Source organism: Arachis ipaensis, chromosome B09 (assembly GCF_000816755.2).
Source record: "Arachis ipaensis cultivar K30076 chromosome B09, Araip1.1, whole genome shotgun sequence".
Taxonomy (NCBI): domain Eukaryota; kingdom Viridiplantae; phylum Streptophyta; class Magnoliopsida; order Fabales; family Fabaceae; genus Arachis; species Arachis ipaensis.
This window is the reverse complement of record NC_029793.2, coordinates 34,683,109-34,708,026: the sequence shown is the minus strand read 5'-3', so window position 1 is coordinate 34,708,026 and position 24,918 is coordinate 34,683,109. Positions and strand designations below refer to the sequence as shown.

Here is a 24,918-nt window from a genome sequence, read left to right as displayed (position 1 = left end):
TATGTACATGTATGTTTATGTTTTCACGAAAAAGAGTTATCCAAAGGTTATGCGGTTTTAAGTTTTAAGCAAGCTCATATTTTAGTGTTAAATATTATAAGAGTCGTGGTAATACTCGAGCTACCAGAGTGGCGCAGCCGGAAGCGTGACATTTTGATAGTTAGGGTGTTACATTTGTGGTATCAGAGCAGTCTTTCCTGTAGAGCCTGAGGAATGGACTAATTATGCTTCAATTGCATACTCTGAGCGTTTGTCATGTATTAGGTCTTGTTGAATGATGAGAATTAGAGTTTTATGCACATGACGGTCTATTGATTAATGCCATTAGTCTTGCATTGCGTGATTCCTGATATTAAGTTTGGCTGGCTTAATACTAGTGAATTATGTATATGAAAGCACTGATGGGTTATCATAGATGATATACGAGTTTTGAGTAAAGTAAATCACGGGTTTTGAGAACGTTAGAGACGATATCTCGAGGTTACTCAGTTATGTGCTTTGGATTCTGTTGGATGTCATGTGACTTATTGTTTCTCAACCTATCTTGATGTTCTTGTTGTCATTTCTTTTGAGAAGCAGTTTGGTGTTTTCAATCTTATTCCTCTACTCATATGTATTCTTGTTTGATCCTAAGTGCATATGCTTGTTTGAAATCCTTGTTGTATCCGTCTTTCTCTGTTTGAGTTTTTCTTGATTCATGTATTCCTTGCTATAGCTTTGAACTTGTCCTATTGCGTCGTGCATTTTAACTCCGGATTCCGAGTCCATTCTTGAGAAATTACTGATTTAGTTTTCCTCTTATTTGACAATGATTATAGCCAATTTTGAGATTTTGTAAATTGCTGTTGATTAGATATATACTTTTTATATATGAGACTTTGAGATTACTCATACAGTTAACAACTATTTCTTTCTAATGCCTCGGCTGTACTTTTACTGGTTTACGGAATTGCACTTACTTTAAAAGTAAATTGACTTTCTAGTAATTCTACTATAGCTCCAGTGCACATCTTCATTTGATTATGTATTTGGATATTTTTCAAAATTTTGAAAAGAAAGGATTTACCACTTTTGTCTCAGTTGAGTTTCGTTTGATAAACTTTACTTAATTCATTTTGATTTGAGTTTGATTTAGCATTCTACATGGCTTATGTCATTGTTGTTCTTTTGAAAATGTTGGACTCATAGCTTTCTTCTTATGAGCGAACTCGCTCCTTCTTAAGCTTTTCACCTCTATGAATGTCATACTAGGTTCTGTTTTTAAATATACATCTACCTTTTGGGAACACTACAATCAATCTCAACTTTCCTTCCTCTGGTGAATCTCATTCTTATATGAGTCAGTTTAATTCGTTTCAAAAATAGTACATCGTTTATTCTCTTATTTTCTTTACAAGAGTTTTTAGTCAAAAATTTATCCTTGAGACATTACAAATGATTGAGTTGTCTTTTCTATGACTTGGTATTCTTTTGGATCAATTTAAAACTTGTTTGATGTTTCATGTATAGTGGATCTTGTTTGAACTACTTTAATTTAAGATCCTTTCTTGCAAGGCTTGACTCCTTTTTAGTACATCTTAAACTTCTTGAATGTTCTTCTGAGATAGTGATTTCAAGTATACTTTTGGAATTTTGTTTTGAATTTTATAAAGCAGATTGAATTCTCCTTGAAGAAGTTCTAAATCGAACTTATTTTTCAGTTGCTTGGTTATGATTGAAACCATTATTCAAATTTTGGCAAAATTATTTTAAGGTTGGCATGTGCTATTTTAAATGAAGTTTTAGAAAGCTTCCTTATTTAGTGAAAATCAGTTCGTTTGTAACGCATCACTTATTTCCTTTACCAAATTGTAAGCAAATTTTTACTTCGGAGTTTCTTTTCTAAAAAGAGTTTAACTTTTTCTTTCGTACTTACTATAAATGTTATACACGCTTGTTTGAATATGGACTTTGGGAGTTTCTGAACAAGCATTTGATTTCTCTCCTGAGTTTTGTGAATTACTTTTGGTTAAGAATGTGCACTTAACTAATTTTCTAAAATATTTGATGAAAATATTTTAGCTCTTAGCCAAGCCGGTATGCATCTTGTTTTTAAAACTCTACATGATCTATTTCAACATGAAATTGTATTGAAGTGAAGCCACGTTTATGCTATTGCTACTCTCTTGAAGAATGTTTGTTGCTCAACTTTTCTTCTAGACTGCAAAGTGGTTTTTTTCGCAAGTTTTCGACTCTTTCATGACCAATGTATTCGAAAGTATTTTTAATCATGCTCTTGAGTTCTGTGAGCTTTGTCTTGGGTTTGAAATATTCTCTTCTGTAAACCTCATGCTTTCTCGACTCAGCTTGAGTTTGTTTCAAACTGATGCGCTGGTTTTCTTCCTATTGATCCTATTGAACTTCTTTGATCTAAGGGTTATCTTTGAAATTGTCAATTGAATTGTGTCTAGCAAACTTCATTGCTTGAACATCCTTGTTTATCTGGAATTGGATATATTCTTTCAAATCTATGAGTATTGTCTTTGACATTTGTCTCTCCTTTCTAAGATCTCGTATTCTTCTGAGTAGACTCGAGAATTATTTTGATATCACGTGTGACTTGTAGACGTGGTAACGCGATGCGTTAGTTCTTTAGGACGTGATATGTGTATATGGAAGGTGAAGCGGTAGGTGTGTGACGTTATGATAAGTTGTGGGTGTTTTGTCCCTTGCAAACGAGCTTGCGATCGTTAGGCTTATGATCGGATATGGGGATTGTAAAGTGCTTGATGGAGTTGGAAAGTTGAAACTTTGAGGTTGATGTGAGATTAGTGTGCGGATGTTGAGCACGTCGTTTTAACCCCATCCTGTTTTATATCCTTTGATGCTTTGCTCTTCTATCACATGATTGACCCATGTTATCTTTTGCATTGAGCCTACTTTGTAATGTTTGCTTTGCAATCACACTCCTACCTTTACATCCTTGTGCTTATGACAATCAAAGTATTTAAAAATAGTATATATGATTATATTTTGAGATATTTTGTTTCTTCCTTAAATCTGTTCAAGGGTGAACTAATATAGAATTTCTTTCATTTTGTATCAATTTTCGAGGGCGAAAATTTTTATAAGGTGGGTAGGATGTAAGACCCAGAACTTTTGAAAAGTCTTTTTATGATAAGTCTCAAATTATATAGTTATTTATAGCCTTAATTTCAGAAATTATTTTATTAAAGATAATTAAGGCAAGTTTTGATTTATTGAATTTGAGACAAGTTATGATTTATTATCCAATTTGATAATTATTGGATTATTTTCTATAATTATATTATAAAGTTGGTAGTTGTGAAATAATAAGGATTTTTATATGATTCGGATTAAATAATTAATATTTTAAATATTAATACTGTTACTTTGGAAAATAAAGGGTTTAATTATATTATTTCTAATTATTTTTATTTGAGCATTTTATGAAAAATAATTTATGAAATTGCTGAGCAAATAGTGTTTTTATACATTAATGGATTAGAATTTATTTCTAATTACTAGAGTATCCCTATTTTTATTTGAAATTACAAAACTAACCCAAACCCTAACTTTACTTAAAAACCCTAACCCTAAAACCCTACCCGGTTACCCGTTGCTTCCCCCCATGCCCCAGCAGCCAAACACACATAGTTTCCCCAACTGAATGAAAGAAAGAAAGAACGGGTTAGGAGGAAACGGGAAGAAGCAGAGAGGGAGAGAGGGACAGAGAGCGGCGGTGTGAGAGGATGAGAGGGACGAGACAGCACCGGTGGACCTCGCCGCCGCCGTCGTGCTGTGCTGTCGCGTTCTACACCGTTGAACACCGAAGAAAGAGAGCGCGCGCAGGGGAGGAAGGAGCCGCCTAGCTCGCTGCCGCCACGCTGCTCGGGTCCGTCGAACCCTCCCTGCTGCCGCTGTTCATGTCGTGACCAGAGGGGAGTGAGAGACCAAGAGGGATGCGTTGTGCAAAGAGGGAACACGCCGCCACTGCCGTCGGAAAACACCATTAGAACCACTGCTGTGTTGGGTAAGCTCTCCCCTGTTTCTACTTCCTTGTTCTACCAGTTTGTTTCTACCTTGGAGATTGGCACTGAAATTTGTTTGTATGGGATAAGGTGCTTGTTGTAAATTTCCTTGCCGCTGCTGCCACTGGAATCACGGACCAAGGTGGAGGAGAAGGTCATTTTTCCCCCGCTGCTGCTATAATCGTTCTTACTGCTGCCATTGCTTCGTTTTGATTCAGTGAGTATTTCATATTTCGGAAACCCCTGCTTTAGCGTTCGGCTGTCTTTGGTTAAAGACCTTGAGGCTTGATAATGTAGGTTTGAGCTCTGATGTTCGCGTGTCGCATAGGTGTTGCAAAGGCTGCTATGCCATTCCTCTTATTTCAGTAAGTGTTTTTATCTCAGGATCCTCGCCATTTGTTTTCAGTTATGAGTTTTAAGATTTCCATGGCATTGATGTGTTAGGAAGTAGTATCTAAGCTTATATGTGGCGTTGAGGCTGTTCCTACTATTGAAAGAGACACGCATAGCTGGGATTTTGATTGTTGATTTCGGGTTGAGGCGAAAAGGACTCTGTGACGCGTTTGGGTTATGGTTATGCGTTTTGAGGTAGGGGCTTTTGTACAAACTAGTTTTATTTAAATTATAAAGTGTTATAAATAGATATGCTATACAAAATGTATTTTTGGTGGTTATGTGAGTCTTATGAATTGTCTGGTTTCATCTTGAATGAATATGGTTGCCTATTTGATTGTAACAATGTATGATTTTGATAAATTGGAGATTTCTGGATTGGTTGATTTGAATGATTTTTGATAATTTGAAAGTTGAGTTTTGTTTTATTGGAAACTAATTTGGTCTTGAACCTATTAGAAAGAGTTGATGATTGGTTTTGTTGGGACCCGGAAAGGGTGGCAAAGTCCAAGTTTTAGGGGAGATGCTGCCGAAATTTTTAGAAAATCTGAGATTTTGATTGGAATTGTTATTTTGGAAAAGAATAAATTATGCTTTGATTTAAATGTTTGAGAAATAAATTATGTTTGAACTTGCCTTATTAGGAAAATCTCTATTTTTTTTGATGTAATTACTAAGAAAGAAATTATGCCTTAAAAATCAATTTAAATATGAAATGTTTTTATGTTTTGGAATTTGATTTACATAAACAGATTTTGGAGGGGTTTTAATGGATTTAAAATAAACCTGGTTTTCAATTAATCTATTTCACTTTACGACATTTAGGAAGAGCTTGAAGTATTTTCTGGAACTTTGATTTATTAAAATTGAAACACTTCCCGAGCCCTTGGAAACAGATTTAAGAATGAAACTGAAATTGGTTTTGGCTTAAGTTTGGTTGGTCTTGAAATTGGTTCGGCATAATTGGAAACACAATTTGGTTTTGGGTTTAAACCCTATTCTATTTATTCAACTCAAGAAGTTAAAGTTTTGGAGGTTTTTAAGGAATTTAAGAAATGAGTTAGGTTATTCTCCCCTGAAGTCTTGGGACTCTGCTGAGGAATCTTACGACCAAATCTTGATTTAGAAATGAATGATTGAGTCTTTCAAAGAGATTTTGAACTTGGCATGGTTTTGAGATTTTTGGAAGTGTTGAAAAGATGTGGAAAGTGGCTCCGTTTTGAAAAGTGATTCTTGGCTAGCTGTGATTTGACTACGTTTGTTATTTAAAAGTAAATGAGCCAAGAATAATTTTGAAATAAGGTATTGAGCCTGATTGATTGTAGATATCATCAAGATTGATGAGTTATTGTTTGGTAGGCATAAGAGCCGGGTTCGTCCCGCTTATGCTGAGAGATTTGATAATTGACGAGATTGTTGATAAGTCACTTGCGCCTGGCAAGGACGGTGGTTAATCCCGCTTGTCGAAGTTGCGGCGCCCGCGTAAGGACGGTGGTTAATCCCGCTTACGTGTAGATGCGAGGTCAGAGGCAAAGTATCCCGCTCACATCCTTTCGGATCACAAGAGTGTGCAGGCACTGACATCCTGGACCGTGTGGCGGGCACGTTATCCCAGAGGGTTCCCATTTATACGTGACCGAAGGGCAACATTCCCATGGGAATGTGTCGGGTTGGCAATTGAACCGACAATGTGATATCACAGCCAGTAGGGCAGGCATTCATCATTTGCATCTATGTGATATTGTTTGGGTGTGCATATTGTAATTGTTTGCTTATGTGAATACTTATGTTAACTGTTATACTTGTTGTAATTGCTCTTGATTGTGTTTGAACTACATTATTTGTGACTGTGTTTGATTGGTTGACTTGTGATGAATTGGTTGATGTTTGAGTTGTTTGGGCCGGGGGCCGTGTTGGATTGGATGGGCTTGAGGCCGTGATTGGTATATTGAGTCCTAGTTATGTATAAAGTATCTGATCGGTTCAGTATAGACTTAATGAACCTATGCTTGGAACGGGATGATCATTTATACCGCGTAGGTAACTGCTTTCATGGTTGCGGTCTAGGAAAAACTTTTCAGACATTTTCTTTAAGAAAGGAAAAAAGTTTTGTTTTAGAATATTTGAGAAACTTAGCAAGTCTTCAAAAAGGAATTTTCTGGATTTCGAATGTGAACCTATGGTTTTTGGAAAGACTCATAAGATGAGCAATGATCACTGAACTCTAAGAATGATTTTATCTTTACGTATCTTGTTATAGCAATTTCTGTAATTCTATAGTGAGAACAAGCGAGGACGACGTTCTCACTCCCCTACAGGTTATTCCTTTTCAGGATATGGAAGATGAAGCTTCAGGAGAGTTATGTTTATTTTCTGTTTACTCGGTCTTTTTGTATTACCGTTGCTATTGTTTTTCCCTCGCCTTTATCTTTATTAAGTTTGTAAGAGGGATAGGAAATTATGATATGTATATTTGTAAACTAGTGTTATGTATATATATATATATATATCTTAAGGTTGTATCTGATTTGTATGTACATGTATGTTTATGTTTTCACGAAAAAGAGTTATCAAAAGGTTATGCGGTTTTAAGTTTTAAGCAGGCTCATATTTTAGTGTTAAATATTATAAGAGTCGTGGTAATACTTGAGCTACCAGAGTGGCGCAGCCGGAAGCGTGACATTTTGATAGTTAGGGTGTTACAGTTTCGATTTCAAGTCAGATTCTTACCAATTTATGGTCGTGCTAATAAATTGTAATTAAGCACAAAAGATCAAAGGAAAATTTCATTTACCTACACGCATGGAAGATCTTTGCATGCATCAGCACTCCAAATTATTGCCCAACAATTGATTGTCATATTATACGAGGGGTTTTATTCTGCTGTTGTTTATTTATGCCCTGCCTTCTTCTATGGTTTCAATTTCAAGGAAGATTGTTACCAATTTATGGCTAAAATTTTCTTATCACATCTGTTATATGAACAATGCATATTTTCACACTATTCCTTTTGACGTTGCATAATAAGTTGCAAGGCCCGTTTTGGAGATTAAGTTAAAACACATTACATTACTTCTATTCTCTTAAAATAACCTCTCTAATTGTTTCCTGTGGCACCTTTGTTTGTATACCAGAACTCGCTTAACATTTATTTTGTCGTTATTTGCTCCCTTTAGATATAGCAGCTATGTGCTGAGTAGTCAAACCGAACTCGTGTTTACCTGGACTCCTGTTTCCATGTTCCACTACTCCTTTCTTTATGTTACAAATAATAAATGTAACTATGATTCTGCAATTACAAATTTCCCCTATCAGCTAACTTCCTTCTCTCTTTCTTTTGGTCATGTTAAGGAGATCAGTTGACCATGTCTTGAGTTCATTTTTTTAATTGTTTTTTTAATTTCAATCAATCACGGGATGCCAAATTGATTCGTTTCCATTGTGAACTTGTCTCTTTTCATTAATGGTCAAAGACTAAGCAAGTGCCTGAGCACATGTGTCTTTCATAGTCCAACTTTGACATCATACCTAATACAGATCTTTCGGTCTTCTCCTTTCTTCCCATTATTTGTTGACCTTTGTCATTGCGTGTTTCCTTTCCTGTCTAGCCGAGCGGTGTCCAATTTTGCAATTGTCTGAAATCAGTTTGAGTGCCTGTAACAAAATTATTCCATACACCTACCCCTTTGGCAATCAGTTCGGCTGCCTGGATGCCATAGAACACCAAGCTAAGCTTGCACGGCAACGGCGGATGAATTTGCTGGGTCATAAGAGGCGCCGGGTCAACGTGTTGCTGAGTCCATCCGGCCTCGAGAATGGTTTGTTAGTCGTTGTCCACTACATAGTTCGCTTCATGCTCGGCGTCATTTTTCCATTAGACTTTTTCATTATTCGGCGTGATCCATACTTTCCTCTGTGAGGGAACATGTCAATTTTTGCTGGCAATTTTGCGTGACCCTTATCTTGCTGCTCTATTGGTGTGTTTATGCATGATTTATAAACTTTCATCTACGATTTTCTATTGTTGCAGTTGATCCTAACAGACACGTGTCAGAGTCCTTCTAAACCGCTATCGGTGTGCTCCAAAAATCACCCGCCTCTGTTGTCACAATCCAAGGTTAGCTTTACTTTGCCAATCTAAGCTGGATCTCTTTTCTAAATTATTCTTTGGCTAAATGGCTCTCCGTGGAACATAGCAATATTCCTCCCACGTGCGATACTCACCGCTGGTATTGCTTAGTTGTCGTGATCACCTGTGCTACTCTATTTCATTTTTAACATTATGATCCTTTTTTAAATCCTGCCCCATACCACGGTGTTGGCTTGTCCATCTGCGGATAACACCCCTTTTTTCCATTGCAAGTTCTTCACCGTGTAACGTCCCTAAGTCCGGTGACAGACAAAAGCGTTCTATAACACGTACCACGTAAGTAATGCCTGCATTTGCCATCTCTCTAGGATATGTTCTTTAGCAGGGAATTATGCTTCAATTAAACAATTAAACAATTCTCCCGTATAAGCTGGTGCGATTTTTTTCATCATTACTATGGGACCATTTGCCGAGCCTCACCCGCAGCCACGATTGAACATGGGTCTTTGACCAGATTGTTTCGCCCACTAACTCACAATCGTTTTAATGTTTCGAATTTAGCTCCGAGAATTGATAACTGGTTCTCATCAAATATGCAGTCGGGTTGGCTATTCCCCTTTGTCCCGGTCTGTAAATTTTTATCTACCTGAGGCTAGCGACGTCCAAGTTGAGGCCTTTATTGCATCTTCTACTGAACCAGGTATTATTCTCAATGACTATGATTATGAGTCTATCCATATTTTGACCTATTATTGCAGTCCTGCAAAACTTGATTTTGCTTTATTTCATATGTTCACCAGATATTTGGTCTATTGGGCAACCCACGCAAAGATGTATTTTTTGTGGGGCAAACATGTGGATGCACGAGCAACTTGCGAAAGGTGGAGCCAATAACACTATATTATTTGCTATTTGTTGTATGGGTGGAAAGGTCACTCTCCCTTTGTTGCCGGTCCCGCCACCATTGTTGGAGGTGTTGTTGGATGGAGATGATGAACGATCTTTGCATTATCAGAAATATATCAGGGCCTTTAATGGTATATTTTCGTTCACATCTATGGCTGGCAAGATTCAGTACACATTAAACAAGGGTTCCGTTCCCCCCATGTTTGTTATTAGTGGCCAAAATTACCATTCAATTGGAAGTTTGATGCCACAGCAGTCTAGCGAGCCCAAGTTTGCTCAGCTCTATTTCTATGATATGGAAAACGAAGTCCAGAATAGGATTGACGCAATTGGGTGAGTTGGTTGTACTGATTGTCTGCTGATTTTTTAATATGTGTATTTCTTAATTCCGGTGTGACCTTCATTTATCTTGATGTATTTTATTTTTTGGTTAATGTAGCCTGTCTAATCAACACAAATTTATAGATCATACCATTGTGGCCAACCTCAGCAGCATTCTTGATTCCCACAATTCTCTTGCTAAGTCTTTTCGATATGCTAGGCAAAGGTTCGCTGAAGATGCAACCACTCCGCTACAGCTTCGTCTTATCAAGAAGAGGAATACTAATGGTAGAAGATATAATCTACCATCAGCGTCTGAAGTTGCTGCTCTTATTGTAGGTGATTTTGATACAGATAACCTTGAGAGGGACGTTATACTTTAGACACATTCAAATTAGTTGAAACGCATTGATGTTAATCATCCCTAGTACCTTGCACTACAGTACCTCTTGCTTTTTCCGTACAGAGAAGATGGTTTTCGGAGTGATATCTTAATATCCGATAAAAGATCTTAGCAACAGTTACATAAGCGAGAAACAATTAGCATGAAAGAGTTTCTGTCTTTTTGAATCCAAATGAAAACGCACGAGTCGCAAGTTCTTCTCAAATCAAGACGTTTGTTCCAACAATTCTTGGTTGATAGTTACACTATGGTAGAAGCTGAAAGACTACAATATCACAGGTTCTACCAGAACAAGTTTCGCTCCCAACAACTGCAAGGCCTACATGAGTGCCTAATTCATGGTGAGACACAAGCTGCAAGAACTGGCAAACGAGTTATCTTGCCGACTTCATTTGTCGATGGTCCCCAGCATATGTACAACAATTGCAAAGATGCATTTGCTATTTGCAGGTATGCTGGTTACCCTAACTATTTCATTACTATTACCTGTAACCCAGATTGGAACGAGATTAAAGATTGCGTTGCGGACTATTCATTAAAGCCAAGTGACAGGCCTGATATCATATCAAGGGTTTTCAAGATCAAGTTAGATGCGTTGCTAAAAGACTTAAAGGATGGGTCCATATTCGGAAAGCCCAAAGCAAGTAAGGTTTTTCATTCAGTGTCTTCAAGTTCACCCCAACACATTTGTCCTTTTTCCATCAATGGTTATCTGTCCCCTCACATATTCTTTTTTTTTCCCATTTTCTTTGTTTTAGTTGTGTACACAGTTGAATTCCAGAAGCGTGGTCTTCCCCACTGTCACATTTTATTATTTCTCCAGCCAGCCGAGATATAAGTTAGTCCAGAAATTCATGGTTCATGGACCCTGTGGATTTTTGAACACGAGTAGCCCGTGTATGGTTAATGGGAAGTGGTACAAGTTTTATCCAATGCCATTCCGTCAAAAAATAGCCATAGACAATGCAGGTTTTCCCAAGTATAAACAGTCGGATAATGGTCGTTCAACAAGCAAGAGGAATGTTGACCTCGACAATCGGTTTATTGTCCCGTACAATGCAACATTGCTTCTTAAGTATGGGTGCCACATAAATGTCGAGTTTACTTGCCAGACATCTGCTATTAAGTATTTGCTCAAGTACGTCCACAAAGGTAATGACCGTGTCACAGCTTTATTTTTTCGATCGCATGATTCAGCTGATTCTGATGTCATTGTGGATGAAATTCAAAACTACTATGATTACCGATATATATCTGCTTATGAGGCATCCTAGCGGCTATTCGGGTTTGAGATTATGTTCAAAGAGCCAAACGTCATCCGCCTTCCATTCCACCTGCCAATGAACAGAATATTTTGTACGAAGATCATCAACTTATTGAGAATGTTATCGAGGCTACGGTCTCAAAGGATAGTATGTTTACTGGTTGGTTTAAGGCTAACAAGGATTTTGATCTGGCCCGTACACTGACTTACGCGGAGATGCCGTCATTTTTTGTTTGGGACAAGCAAGGGCATATGTGGAGGCCACGGAAGCAAGGGAATGTGATTGGTCATCTCACACATATTCCTCACTCGCATGGAGAGGAGTACTACCTTCGTTTGTTATTGAATTATCAAAAAGGGTGCCAGACATTTGCTGATGTTCGTTCTGTTGGTGGCATTATGTACGATACATTCAAAGAAGCTTGCTATGCGCTAGGGTTATTGCAGGACGATAAGGAATTTATTGATGCACTTAATGAAGCCAGTTCGTGGGCATCACCGAATTATATCAGGAGGTTGTTTGCAATGCTTTTGATGTGAAACAACATGGTGCGCCCTGACATGGTGTGGGAGCAATGTTGGCAACATTGTGTAGACAACTCGATGCTCTCTAGAAGACATAACTTGGGTAAACTTTCTAGATTTTTTTCCTGTCATCTTACTGTATCGCCAAAAATTCTCACCAATCCATTTAAAAACTCCCCTTTTTTTCAACCTCATGCATTGTGTGATGCATTTATTTTTTTCTTCATCATTTTGTCGAATTTGTTTGTGATGTAACTATCTTCCATTTTGATTTCAGGTTTCCAGCCTTCCATTCATGAGATTCAGTCTACCACGCTTGTCAAAATTGAAAAACTTTTGCAACCAAACGGTAGGAGCCTAAAAGAATTTATTGACATGCCGTTTCCTGATTCTGTTGATTCAACTGAACCTTCCGACACAGTCTTTTTTTATGAGCTCAATTTCGACAAGATAGAGTTTGCAAGTATTTCCGTCAATTTGGTTTCCCGGTTGAATCGAGACTAGTGCGTTACGTTCGACACAATAGCGAATGCAGTTAGTCGTGCTAATGGTGGTTTTTATTTTGTCTGTGGATATGGTGGAACTGGTAAGACTTTTCTATGGAATGCACTGTCTGCTTCAATAAGGTCGAACGGTGATATTGTTCTCAACATGGCATCTAGTGGCATTGCAGCGCTGTTGTTGCCTAATGGGTGAACTGCTTATTCACGCTTTAAGGTTCCACTCAGTGTTAACCAGGACTCTATTTGTAATATAAGGCAAGGCACACCCCTCGCACATCTTACTTCATCTGAAAAATTAATTATATGGGATGAGGCACCTATGTTAAATAAATTTTGCTTTGAAGCGCTCGACAAGTGCCTTAAGGATGTTCTTCGTCTTGATCATGGATATAATCCTGATGCTCCATTCAGTGGAAAAATTGTTGTTCTGGGAGGTGATTTCTGTCAGATATTGCCTGTGATTCCTCGTGGTTCCCGGGAAGAGATTGTTCATTCATGTATTAATGCTTCGAACCTGTGGCAATCTTGCCAAGTGTTGCAGTTAATTGAAAACATGAGGCTGGGCTGTGGTTCGCGAGATATGCACAGTGTACAATTAGAGGAATTTGCTGAATGGCTGCTTCAAATTGGTGACGAGTTACTCGGAGACAGCACCGATGGCGAATCAGTAATTAGAATACCCGACCACTTGCTACTGGATATTGAGTCTCCATGTCTGCATGATTTGGTGTTGTTCGTTTATCCTGACATTTTACTCCATTCTTCTAGCGTAGATTATTTTAAGGGTAGGAGTATATTATCACCAACACTTGATGTTATAACTGAAGTAAACAATCATGTGATGTCTTTGTTCCCTGGCAACAAGAGAGTTTACTTGAGCTCTGATACATTAATTAATGAAGATGGTCACCTGGAATCTGAATTATACACAATGAGCACGGAGTCATTAAATGCATTGAATTATTCAGGAATTCCCCAACACCGGTTAGTTCTTAAAATTGGTGTTCCGGTGAAGCTTCTTCGCAACATTGACCAATCCAATGGACTATGCAACAGTCATCGAATGCAGGTTAGACGTCTTGGCGACCACGTCATTGAGTGCATCATATTAGCAGGTCGTAATACTGGTGAGGTTGTCTTTATTCCCAGGATGAACATGTCCCCTAATAATGAGACATTACCCATCAGGTTTACTCGACGACAATTTCTGGTTGCGCTTTGCTTTGCAATGACCATAAACAAGTCCCAAGGATAAACACTGTCAACCATTGGCGTGTATCTTTCAAGACCTGTTTTTACTCATGGTCAGCTTTATGTTGTGCTCTCTCAGGTCAGCATGCATTCTGGACTGAAGATATTATCTGTTGGTTCTGACGGCACAGCTTCAGATCATACTATTAATGTTGTCTATAGAGAAGTTTTTCCTAGCTTGCTACCTAACATTTTGCCTTGAACAGTTTGTTTGTCATGTGGTTCTTTCGTCATCTTCTCGGTAAGCCTTTCTTTTATGTCTCCGTGCTTGGCACGAGTCTTAAAACTAGTTAAACTGTAAATTAAGCTTCGCAAACAACTTGAAAAGCTTAACTATACAAATGTCAATTGCATTTTGTTGTTGTCTAATCGTTCAGAAGAATTTTTTTTAGTATTCTTTCTTCTATAAAGAACAATGATCACACACTCAACATCATATAGAATCAAGGTTAATATATAAAAACATGAGAAAAACAACATTTTTGGTTTAAAATAAATAAAAATTGACTAATATTAACTTAAATATAAGATAAATAACAAATAAAAAATGTTGGTCACCAAACATTTGTCTACACAAATAGTCAAGTTTTTAAAATAACAAGGCTGCTTACAAAAGCTACATGACTTTCAACAATTTCTATTTTATTATAAATAATTCTTCTCAGGGATACACTAAGAACATCTCTATTTTAACTAACTACTCAAAAGCATTCAATATATGAAATCAAGAAAAAAATTAAAGAAAATCACCCATTTCTGTAGATGAATAATATTTTATCATTGATGGTTTGAATTAATTGTAATGTAAAAATTCTACATTGAAGAAAATATTCTTTTGTATTTGTAGTAAATTTGGATGTAACACGAAGATATTTAGGTGTATTCTTTAAGAATTTTGGTGTATGTGTGCTGATAAATTCTGCATAATTTAAAACTCTTCTTCTCCCTCCTCCTCATCTTTTACTACTTCTTCTTCTTCTTTTTCATCATCATCATCATCATCATCATCATCATCATCATCATCTTCTTCTTCTTCTTCTTCTTCTTCTTCTTCTTCTTCTTCTTCTTCTTCTTCTTCTTCTTCTTCTTCTTCTTCTTCTTCTTCTTCTTCTTCTTATTCATCCTTTTTTTTTCTTGTTTTATCTTCTCAAGTTTCTTCTTTTTTTTACTCTTTTAACAAGAATAAAAACAAAAAAATCAAACAAAGAAGAAGAAGAAACTCATAATAGTACAAAATTACTTAGAAGAGGATGAACTTACATTCGTTCAACTAAAAGAAAGAAAGAAATAAAAAAAAGAAGAACAAAAAAAATGCAGCATTAGAGGAAACATTTTTCTATATTTGCAGCAAATTTGGGTGTAACACGAAAATATTTGGGTGTATTATTTAAGAATTTTTAGTGTATTTGTGCTAATCAATTCTGCATAATTCAAAACTCTTCCTCTTCCTCCTCCTCATCTCTGCTGTTTCTTCTTTTTTTTTTTCATCATCATCACCATCTTCTTCTTTTTTTTTTTCTTATTCATTTTTTTTTTGTTTTACCTTCTCAAGTTTCTTCTTGTTTTACTCTCCCACCAACACCAACACCACCTCCTCATCCTCTTCTTTCTCCTTTTTTTCATTGAAATTTATTCTCCTCCTTCTCCTCCATCATTAGTTATCTCGTTGTTGAAGATAATGAATAATTCAAGTTCATATTGTCAATTCAACCAGAACGAAATTGATTATTTTGAATCCAATCAAGTGGTTGAGGTGCGGTTCGATTCTGGTTAATGTTTTTGTTAGTAGTTTATAATTCTGTAGGTGAATAATGTTGTTTTTGTTTGTAAAAATTGTTGTTCATATTTGATGGTTTGAATTGAATGTAATGTAAAAGTTCTGCATTAAAGAAAATATTTTTCTGTATTTGGGTGTAACAGAAAGATATTTGGGTGTATTGTTTAAAAATTTTAAATGTATGTGTGCTGATAAGTTTTGCATAATTCAAAACTCTTCTTTCCTCATCTTTTGCTGTTTCTTCTTCTTTTTCATCATAATCATCATCATTTTCTTTTTTTTCTTATTCATCTTTTTTTTATCTTCTAAAGATTCTTCTTGTTTTACTCTTTTAACAAGAATAAAAACAAGAAAAATCAAATAAAGAAAAAGAAGAAACACATAATGCTACAAAATTACTTAGAAGAGGATGAACTTACATTCGTTCAACTAAAAGAAAGAAAGAAATAAAGAAAAAAAAGAAGAACAAAAAAATGCAAGCATTAGAGGAAATATTTTTCTGTATTTGTAGTAAATTTATGTGTAACATGAAGATATTTGGGTGTATTGTTTAAAAATTTTCAGTGTATGTGTGCTGATAAGATTTGCATAATTCAAAACTCTTCCTCTTCTTCCTTCTCATCTTCTGATGCTTCTTCTTCTTTATCTTCTTTTTTGATATTCTCATAATTCTTTTTGGGAGAAAAAAAATAAAACAAAGAAAAAATGCATAATGTTGCAAAATTAATAGAAAGAGAAGGAAGATAAAATGTAGCAACAACAACAGTAATAAAAAAACGACGATAAAGATGAAACACTCGAAAAAAAAAAGAGAAGAAAAAGAAGAAGGAGAAAAAGAAGGAAGAAGAGGAGGAACGCGAAGGGCGCTATAAAAACCGTTGAGTAGTGCGCGTGTTAACATGCTCGTATGGGTGAACGTCCTTTTCGTTGGATTTAGCTCAACTTGTATGACTTGTAAACTAAAGTGATTTGTATATGTAACACTTCTGATAAAAAAAAATAGACATTTAATTGTATTAATAAAAAAATTATTCAATCTTTTTAAAATATAAAACTGACTATCTAAATCATACATCATATAAAAACTTGTAAAATAAAAAAAAATAAAAACAAAAGTAAATAGATCCTTTAAAAAAACGGATTTTTTTTTGTGACTTAAAAGAAAATAAACAAAAACTAAGAAAGAAAAAAAAACAAGAAACTGCTTAAGAAAGGCAGTCCCGCTGAATACTACTCCCAAACTCCTTCCAAGGCAATGGAAGCTCCACTTGGGGAGAAATAGTCCTCATTGCAGTCTTTGCCATGATGTCTGCTACTGTATTTGCATCTCTCAAGATCAACCGAAGATCAGCACGCCATTTCCAAGACATGATATCTCGAATTTTAACACTAAAGGATCAATAAACCCAGAGTAATCTTGTAAATTATTGACAATAGTAAAAGCCTCCACACAGTCTGTCTCACATATAATGTCTCTTTGTCCCGAGTCCCATGCTAAAAGAAAGCCTCTCCAAATAGCAAACAACTCTCCTTGAAAAATGCTACGACTCTCAATTGTTCCCAGACAGCCTCGTTGCCACCTTCCCTTCCAATCTCTGCTAACACAAGCAAAACCAACTCGAGCACCACTGCCAGGATAGCTAGCATCACAATTAATCTTAAAGGTACCCACTAAGGGGGAATCCAAGAGCCACTAATGGTTGAGGGGATAGATAGTCGTTGCAACTCAAAAATATTTCGGAGCTCCTTTTTGAAGGACAAAGCCATACCAATCACCTTGTCTGTGGTCCAATGCTCGTGAGGATGAAAGATCTCGTTATTTCTCGAACACCAAATCCACCAGAGACCAGAAAAGAATCTAAAGGGGCGTTGTTTGCTATTATGTAAGAACCAACTCATCAAATCCACTGGTTGATCGGAGATCCCTAAAGCTTGCCAAACAAGTTGGACTTTTGGACAATCCCGAATACAATGTAAAACCGATTCCTGACCTGAGAAACATCGTGGACAGCTATCCGTGTGCGAAATGCCCCTTCTAAAACAAAATGCAGCAGTAGGAAGAGCCTCCCGAAGACATAGCCAGGCCAAAAATTTGTGCTTTTCCGGAACATGTTGACGCCAAAGCCAAAGCCAATTACCCCTATCCTCCCAACAAAACATCTTCTTACTGAGCCACAAATAACCACTATGAGCATCATAAACCTTTGAGGCCGCACCAATCCAACACCAACCAACCTCTGAACCAGCTTGAACATCTGGGTTATAAGAGTTAATGTTGCTCTGCAGAGACTGATTCAGAGGAGAATAGATATTCTCAAGGTTCCACTGTCCAGATGACCAAAGGTCCAAGATCCTGAGATCCAAATCAGAAATGTGAACATAATCCATCTCCTGACACAGTCGCCCCTCTCTTCTCCATTTAGAAAAGCAAAAGTTTTGTTCCAAATCCCCAATGCACCAACTAAAACCTTCCTTCATGATATCCCAAGCTCGACATATACTCTTCCAAACATAAGATCCCCTTCCTCGAGCCCGACTAAAACAATCTTCCTTAGAAGAATGGTATTTCTCCGTCAACATTTGAATCCATAGATTGTCGGGATGGTGAAAAAGTTGCCAAACTAGATTTCCAAGAAGAGCAATATTGGCACAAAAAGGATCTCTAATTCCCAGACCTCCAAACTTCTTAGGAGTGACCAACACTTTCCAGTTAACTAGATTCAGGCATCTACCATCAGCTTGACCCTTCCATAGAAAGTTTCACATCATGGATTCTATCTTATTAGTTACCCCTTTAGGGAAGAGAGATACTTGCATGCGATAAGTAGGAATCGCAGTCACTACCGATTTGAGAAAACAGAGTCTGCCTGCCTTATTAAGCAATCTCCCTTTCCAGCTGGCTAGCCTTCCCCGAATCTTGTCCAAAACATCGTTAAAAGTTGCGCGTGTCACCCGAGAGTGATTAAGGTTCACCCCTAAATACTTGCCCAAGTTCTGGACGAATTTGATGGAGGAGACTCCAATGAAAATCTCTTTTCTTGTCGCTGAAACATTCCTGGAGCATAGCGCTTTAGATTTTTCCACATTAACCTTCATCCCAGAGGCTCTGCAGAAATTTTCCAAAGCTACCATTACAGTTTGAACTTGCTGTTTTTTAGCTTTACAGAAAAGAAGCAAATCATCGGCAAACATCAAATGAGAAATTCTTGGATCCCCTCTAGAAACCGCAACCGGCTTCCACGAGCCCTTATCAACTTGCTGATAAATAGAACAGGACAATCTCTCCATACACAACACAAACAGATACGGTGATATAGGATCTCCTTGCCTAAGACCTCTGCTCGGAGTAAAGCTATTTAATCTATCCCCATTTCAGAGGATAGACAGTGAGGAAGCAGTGACACAACGCATAATCAAATTGACTGTCGGAGGAGGAAAGCCAAAACTCACCAGGGTTTGTTTCAGAAATCCCCAATCCACTCTATCGTACACTTTCTCCAAATCAATCTTAAAGGCCATGGTGCCTTTCTCTGACTTTGTCTTCTTCATGAAATGGAGAACCTCTTGTGCTACAATGATGTTGTCGGGGGTTCATCTCCCCGGGATAAACCCTCCTTGAAGGGGCCCAATAATCTCTTTGAGATGGGGACGAAGTCTATTGACCAGGACCTTCGTTATAACTTTGTAAACCACATTACAGAGACTAATTGGTCGGAAATCCTTCATGGAAACCGGGTTTTGTACCTTCGGAATAAGAACCACAAGAGTTTCCATCATCCTTGGATCCATATCCAAACCAGAGAACGCATGACGAACCATAGTCCAAACATCAAAACCAACAATCTTCCAGTATTCTTTAAAGAAGAAAGCCTGAAACCCATCAGGGCCCGGTGCCTTAAAAGAATGCATACTGAAAACAGCCGACTTAACTTCTTCCAGAGTAACTGGCGCTGTGAGGCTACAACAGGCTTCATCATTCAGGGAAGGCAGCGGCACATCACCAAGACAACCTAAGTCTACATCCTCCGACTGGCAGAATAGGCGTTTATAGAAGGATTCAGCTTCCCTTCTAAGGACATCCGGGTCCGTTTCCCACGCCCCATCTTGAAGAAAGAGACCATGAATCTTATTATGCTTTCTCCGTACAAGAGTCTGGACATGAAAGAACTTGGTATTTCTATCCCCAAATTTTACCCACTGCTCTCTGGATTTTTGAAACCATAGAAGTTCCTCCTGCACAAGCGTGTTATTAAATTCCTCAATCAACTGTTTTTCTTTTCACCGCATAGACAAATCTTCCATTACTTCAAGTCGCTTCTGAAGGAAATTAATCTGTCTCTCCAATTTGCATTTCCTAACGAAAATGTTGCCGAACACTTTAGAATTAAACTCTAAAGAGTTCTTCTGCATTTCTGAAAGCTTGCCATGCATCTCTCTGTAGCCAGCCTGCCATGACTGGTTCACAATATCTCTATACCCCGGATGAGTTGCCCAAGCTGCAATAAACCGAAAAGGTCTATTCTTTTTCGGTTGGGAACGACCTGTACAGCATACTAGGATATGACAATGATCAGACTGAAGCCTATTTAAAATTTCTGCGTAAGCCTATTTAAATCCTCAGACATGTAGTTCCTTTATCGAGAATGAAAATTTTTAATTATTCTATTGGTCTTTATAGTTTTACAAAATTTTTAATTAGGTTTTTATATATTTTTTTAATTAAATCTTGCATCAAATTTTTTTTAAATTAGGTTCCTCTTGATAGAAATTGGCTTAATTGTATAGGAATTCAACTAAAAAAAAAATTGGTGCAAGAACTCAAATAAAAAAAAAGTGTATTAAAAAAATTAATGCAAAAATCCAATTAAAAAAATAAAATATAAAAACTTAATTGAAAATTTTGCGAAATTATAAGAACCAACAAAGTAATTAAACAAAAAAAAAAATCATCATCATAGAAAAAAAAAACTCTTAACTCTTATAATTTAATATTAAAAAAATTAAAAAATAAAAAACTACTTACGACTGCTGTGTTTAATAGCAAGCAGAAGCAGATAAAGGGTGAAGGGGGATTAGGGTTTCATCCAAAATCCCAGCTAATCAATGGCGAATCGAACGGACCCAGCGGCGAAGAGCATAAGGGGGACGAACCCACAGAACCTTGTGGAGAAGATTCTCCGCTCCAAAATTTACCAGAACACCTACTGGAAGGAGCAATGCTTTGGCCTCACGGCGGAGACCCTCGTCGACAAGGCCATGGAGCTCGATCACCTCGGCGGCACCTACGGCGGCAACCGCAAGCCCACCCCCTTCATGTGCCTTGTCATGAAGATGCTCCAGATCCAGCCCGAGAAGGAAATCGTTATCGAGTTCATTAAGAACGAGGATTACAAGTAACTATTTCAAACCCTTCTTTTTCATTTTCATTCAATTTCCCCGTTAGGTCTATAATTTGGTTCGAGCGACCGCAAAGTAATTGGCATTAGTATTTATTTATTTGGCTGAAGTGCAAGGTGTAAGCATTCTGAACGATTGATAATGAGAAAATTAATTGATTAGAATTTTGTAAGGTTTGAAGAGAAATTCTTTCATGCTCTTGGAGCGCATTTAGTTTGTATTCTAGGAACATGAGCGGCTGTGTACTCAAGGAGCATGAAGGACTGACAGATGAGTAATGCTGTATCTCTCCTATAAACAAATGTTAATACCCTGATAAGAAAAAGTTGCACTCTTTAATCTTTTCCAATTCATTAATTATAGAGATAGAAAAAAAATCTATGTTATACTTATTGTTATGGTATGGTTTTGGATATATTTTTTTGTCACATTTGTTTGTAAGATATAGAATTTTTCTGAATGAATTTATCTAAATGATATGCCATACATGCACAGTAATTTGTGGCAGTTATGGTATGCAGCACCACGTAGCCAGCTAGTTGTCCATTCCTTTTGCATTTGACTTGTTTTTAGTTGTCAAATCCTAAATGTTGTTTCATGTAATTTTTGTTGAGTGGTTTTTGAATTTGTTTTTGTTGTTTTATGTGGAATGCAGGTATGTTAGAGTGCTTGGTGCCTTTTATTTGCGTCTTACTGGTACTGATGTTGACGTGTACCGCTATCTGGAGCCCCTTTACAATGACTACCGGAAACTGAGGCGCAAGTTAGCTGATGGACGTAAGATATCACTTATTTTTCGGGTGGAAAATGTCTTGTTTGATGCTTTTGTATTTATTGGTTTTATTGAGAACTCACTTGTTGCACTTGGTGTTGCAGAGTTTACATTGACACATGTTGATGAAGTCATTGATGAGCTTCTTACAAAAGATTATTCCTGTGATATTGCTTTGCCACGCGTCAAGAGAAGGTATGTATTATACAGCTTTTTGTTGATTCATTTTTACATGTCTCTGTACTCTCTGGCTTCAATGTTTTATTTGTCTTTTCCTTTTTAAAAAAGTTACTCTGATATGATAATTATGCTTTGCTTTTCCAGCCATTTTAATATTACTGAATTTTGAATTATATTTACCCTATTTTCTTTGCTGGTGGACTGGATTTGAAAGATAAGATACATGTCAGGTCTTTGTGTAGACCTTTTGAAGATTTAATTTTGTATAACATTTGGAAACAAATTGATTCTGGTAGTACATTATCTGTTAATCAAGGCAGTGATTGTTTGATGTCTCTTAGAGACAAAGATTTGGATACAAAGACATACACATATTCACAAAGACAATTCTGTTTAGCAATGTTGATGGACATGGCAAAAACCTTTTTAAAAGTCTGTTTTACTCTCAATTGAAAAATAAAAGTTTTCATCTTCATCAACTTTATGACCCTCAACCGCTTCATCTTCCTCCCGACGCCCTCCATTGCATTCGTCTTCTTTGTATCCCTTTCTTGGAGAGATATACAGAGAGCTTTGCGGCAGCGACAACTAGTGAGGTGGTGGACGGCGATGGTCTAATAGATCTGGAGGAGGAGGAGGTGGTGGTTGAGGTGGCAGCAGGGGAGAAGAGAAAAGGAAGAGGCAGCAGTGCAAAGTTGGTTTAGGGAAGTTTTGAAAACTATTAAGGATAAACTTGTCCAAAAAGACAGTCCAATCTGTGTCTCCGGCAAGAAATGTGTGTCTCTACATTTTGTCAAGACACAAAATAATACATGTATTTTGTGGGTGCTTATGTTTAGCTTTGTCCTTCTTAAATTTTTGTTTCACAAAACACACAGTGGCATGAAACAAATGCTGCCTAAGTGGGCAAAGGGGGTTAGATAGTTTGTATAAGAGTCTGAGATTCATGCCCCACATCTTTCTGTCTAGTTTATCTTACTTTCTTTCTCTTGTTGAATATGGAGTCAGATTAATAATCACTTTCAAGAGTTCACAGAACTGAAATTTCACATATCTGCTTTATGATTGAAGATGTTTGAGCAATATTCCTAGGTTGTTTTGCACTGCTCAGTTTGATTTGTGTTCAGCTGTGATGCTAATATTTTAACACATGCCTTATTCATGTGTATTTTTATGTAGCCTAAAGTTATATTAAATTATGGGGTTCTCTGGTCTATTTCCTAGGTGGAATCTTGAGTCTCTTGGTTCATTAGAACCTAGACGCAGTGCACTTGAGGAAGATTTTGAGGAGGAAGAAGAGAAAGAGGATAACGACCAACCTGCTGATGAGCTTGAAGATAGGGCCTATGAAAAGGTGAATCCTTCCCTTCATGTTTAAAACTTACTTGTATCAGACATATCTGATAGTGCTGCTGAAGTGCTGATGTTTTGATTTAATTATTTAATGATTTGTATAATACAGGATTATTATACTAATGCAGATGTCAATCTGTCTTCGGCCTTTCTGCTATTTCTTTTCATTTGCTTTTTGGTTTTTCTTGAACTTCTGTGCTGGTATGGGGGGTTTATTCTGGCTGAAGGGACTAAATCCCCAATTTAATGTTAATTCTCTTATATTTATTGTATTGTATTTTCAAAATAGCAGATGTGAACAAATTTATATATGTACGTTGCCATATTGGAAGCTGTTTCTGAAGTTTGCACATGAATGCACACATTCGCGTTGGATTAATATCCAGTAGAATATATTTTGGTTTCCACTGTGGCATTCAGAGCCACTTGTGATGAGCAACTGCTTCCTATAATAAAATCTGGTGACCCTGCCAGGTTTCTCTGCACTGACAGTGTGCAGTGAGAAGTATGATGGGTCATACATTTATGTTGTATCAGTATATTGTGCTTTGTAATCCTGGTTTTATTCGATTTGTCCTTTTAAATGTTTAATCTTACTTAAAATTTGAGTTTTTATGTTCTTTTAAAATAGGGATCGTGACTATGATAGAGATTATGACAGAGATTACGATAGAGATTACGAGAGAGAGCGCGGACGTGGCCGAGACAGAGACAGAGACCGAGATAGGGACAGAGATAGGGAGAGGGATAGAGACAGATATCGTCTAAGGGAAGAAAAAGATTATGGTCGTGAGAGAGAAGGTAGGGAGCGGGATAGGAGAGACAGAGATCGTGACCGTGGAAGGCGAAGGAGTCGTTCAAGAAGTCGAAGTAGGAGTAAGGATCGCAAGGACTATGATGGTGGTGACTACAGAAAGAGACATGCTCGGAGCAGCGCGAGTCCTCGGAGGCATGGAGATGGACATGAGGATGATGAGCCTAAGAAAAAGAAGGAGAAAAAAGAAAAGAAGGAAAAGAAGGATGATGGGACTGACCACCCTGATCCTGAGATTGCAGAAGCTAACAAGCTACGTGCAGCCCTGGGTTTGAAACCTCTGAAGGTCTAAAGCTTTGCTTTGAATTTGATATGCGGATGTGTGGTTTAAAACCAGTGAAGATCCATAGGGGGGAAAAGTTGCTTACTGTATTTTACCTTGTAATTTGTGGGGCATGTATGTGGCACTCAACACTACTTTTGCTGTTTTCTTGCTGAGTGGCAGTTATCAAGTTCACAAGAAGAGTTTGCGACATGTGTATATGTTTCTTGGCTCGAGCTTGGTGGTCCATAGTCTCTTTGATAGGACAAACGTCTGTAATGTAATTGGCACGAAAGCTGTTCAAATATTTGTGGGTTTGATTGCCTTTATTTGATGAGACATTTTGTGCCTGTGGAATGAAATTTAACCTACAAGAACCTCCAACAGCCTTAACTTTGGGGTATATAATCTCAACTCTATCATATTCATTTCACTGAATATTATGACTTGCTTATTAGGAGCGTGAAGAAATGTCACTTAATATTTGATCTTTCAGTGTACAGCTTGCCTTGAACTCTTAATGACTTAATGAATGAACTTTGAATACCATTTCACCAATAGTATGCTTAAGTTGCATCAAAATCGATTGCGCTTAACCTTGTTGGCACAATCAACTATATTAAGATTGTAAAGTACGAGACTCTAAAAAGTATTGTCCCTTAAGTTATTGCTAATT

The 24,918-nt window shown here is 37.2% G+C and overlaps 1 protein-coding gene and 1 long non-coding RNA gene across 3 annotated transcripts; one reads left to right on the top strand and one right to left on the bottom strand.

Annotated features, from left to right (window-relative positions):
* Positions 1,514-23,793, bottom strand: LOC110267328. The gene is made up of 3 exons (XR_002354813.1): positions 23,287-23,793; positions 6,419-6,427; positions 1,514-1,524 (listed from the first exon to the last, which is right to left on the bottom strand). It is a non-coding gene; the product is annotated as an uncharacterized LOC110267328 (long non-coding RNA).
* Positions 20,467-24,680, top strand: LOC107618486 (pre-mRNA-splicing factor 38). Of its 2 annotated transcripts, XM_021112604.1 has the most exons (6): positions 20,467-20,857; positions 21,517-21,638; positions 21,738-21,828; positions 23,038-23,167; positions 23,276-23,284; positions 23,862-24,680. In XM_021112604.1, the coding sequence occupies exons 1-6, from the start codon at positions 20,568-20,570 to the stop codon at positions 24,270-24,272; spliced, it is 1,053 nt and encodes a 350-aa protein (XP_020968263.1). In that variant the 5' UTR covers positions 20,467-20,567; the 3' UTR covers positions 24,273-24,680. The 2 variants fall into 2 exon arrangements, with proteins under 2 accessions (XP_020968263.1, XP_016176065.1); XM_016320579.2 differs by lacking the exon at positions 23,276-23,284 and having other exon boundaries at positions 23,038-23,180; positions 23,791-24,680.

Excerpts from the sequence above, each read along its gene's own strand:
- LOC107618486 (XM_016320579.2), top strand. The coding sequence starts at position 20,568 with ATGGCGAATCGAACGGACCCAGCGGCGAAGAGCATAAGGGGGACGAAC. Across the intron at positions 21,639-21,737 it reads GCGCAAGTTAGCTGATGGAC|AGTTTACATTGACACATGTT; the intron begins GTAAGATATCAC and ends TTGGTGTTGCAG. Across the intron at positions 23,181-23,790 it reads TGAAAAGGTGAATCCTTCCC|AAAATAGGGATCGTGACTAT; the intron begins TTCATGTTTAAA and ends TTATGTTCTTTT.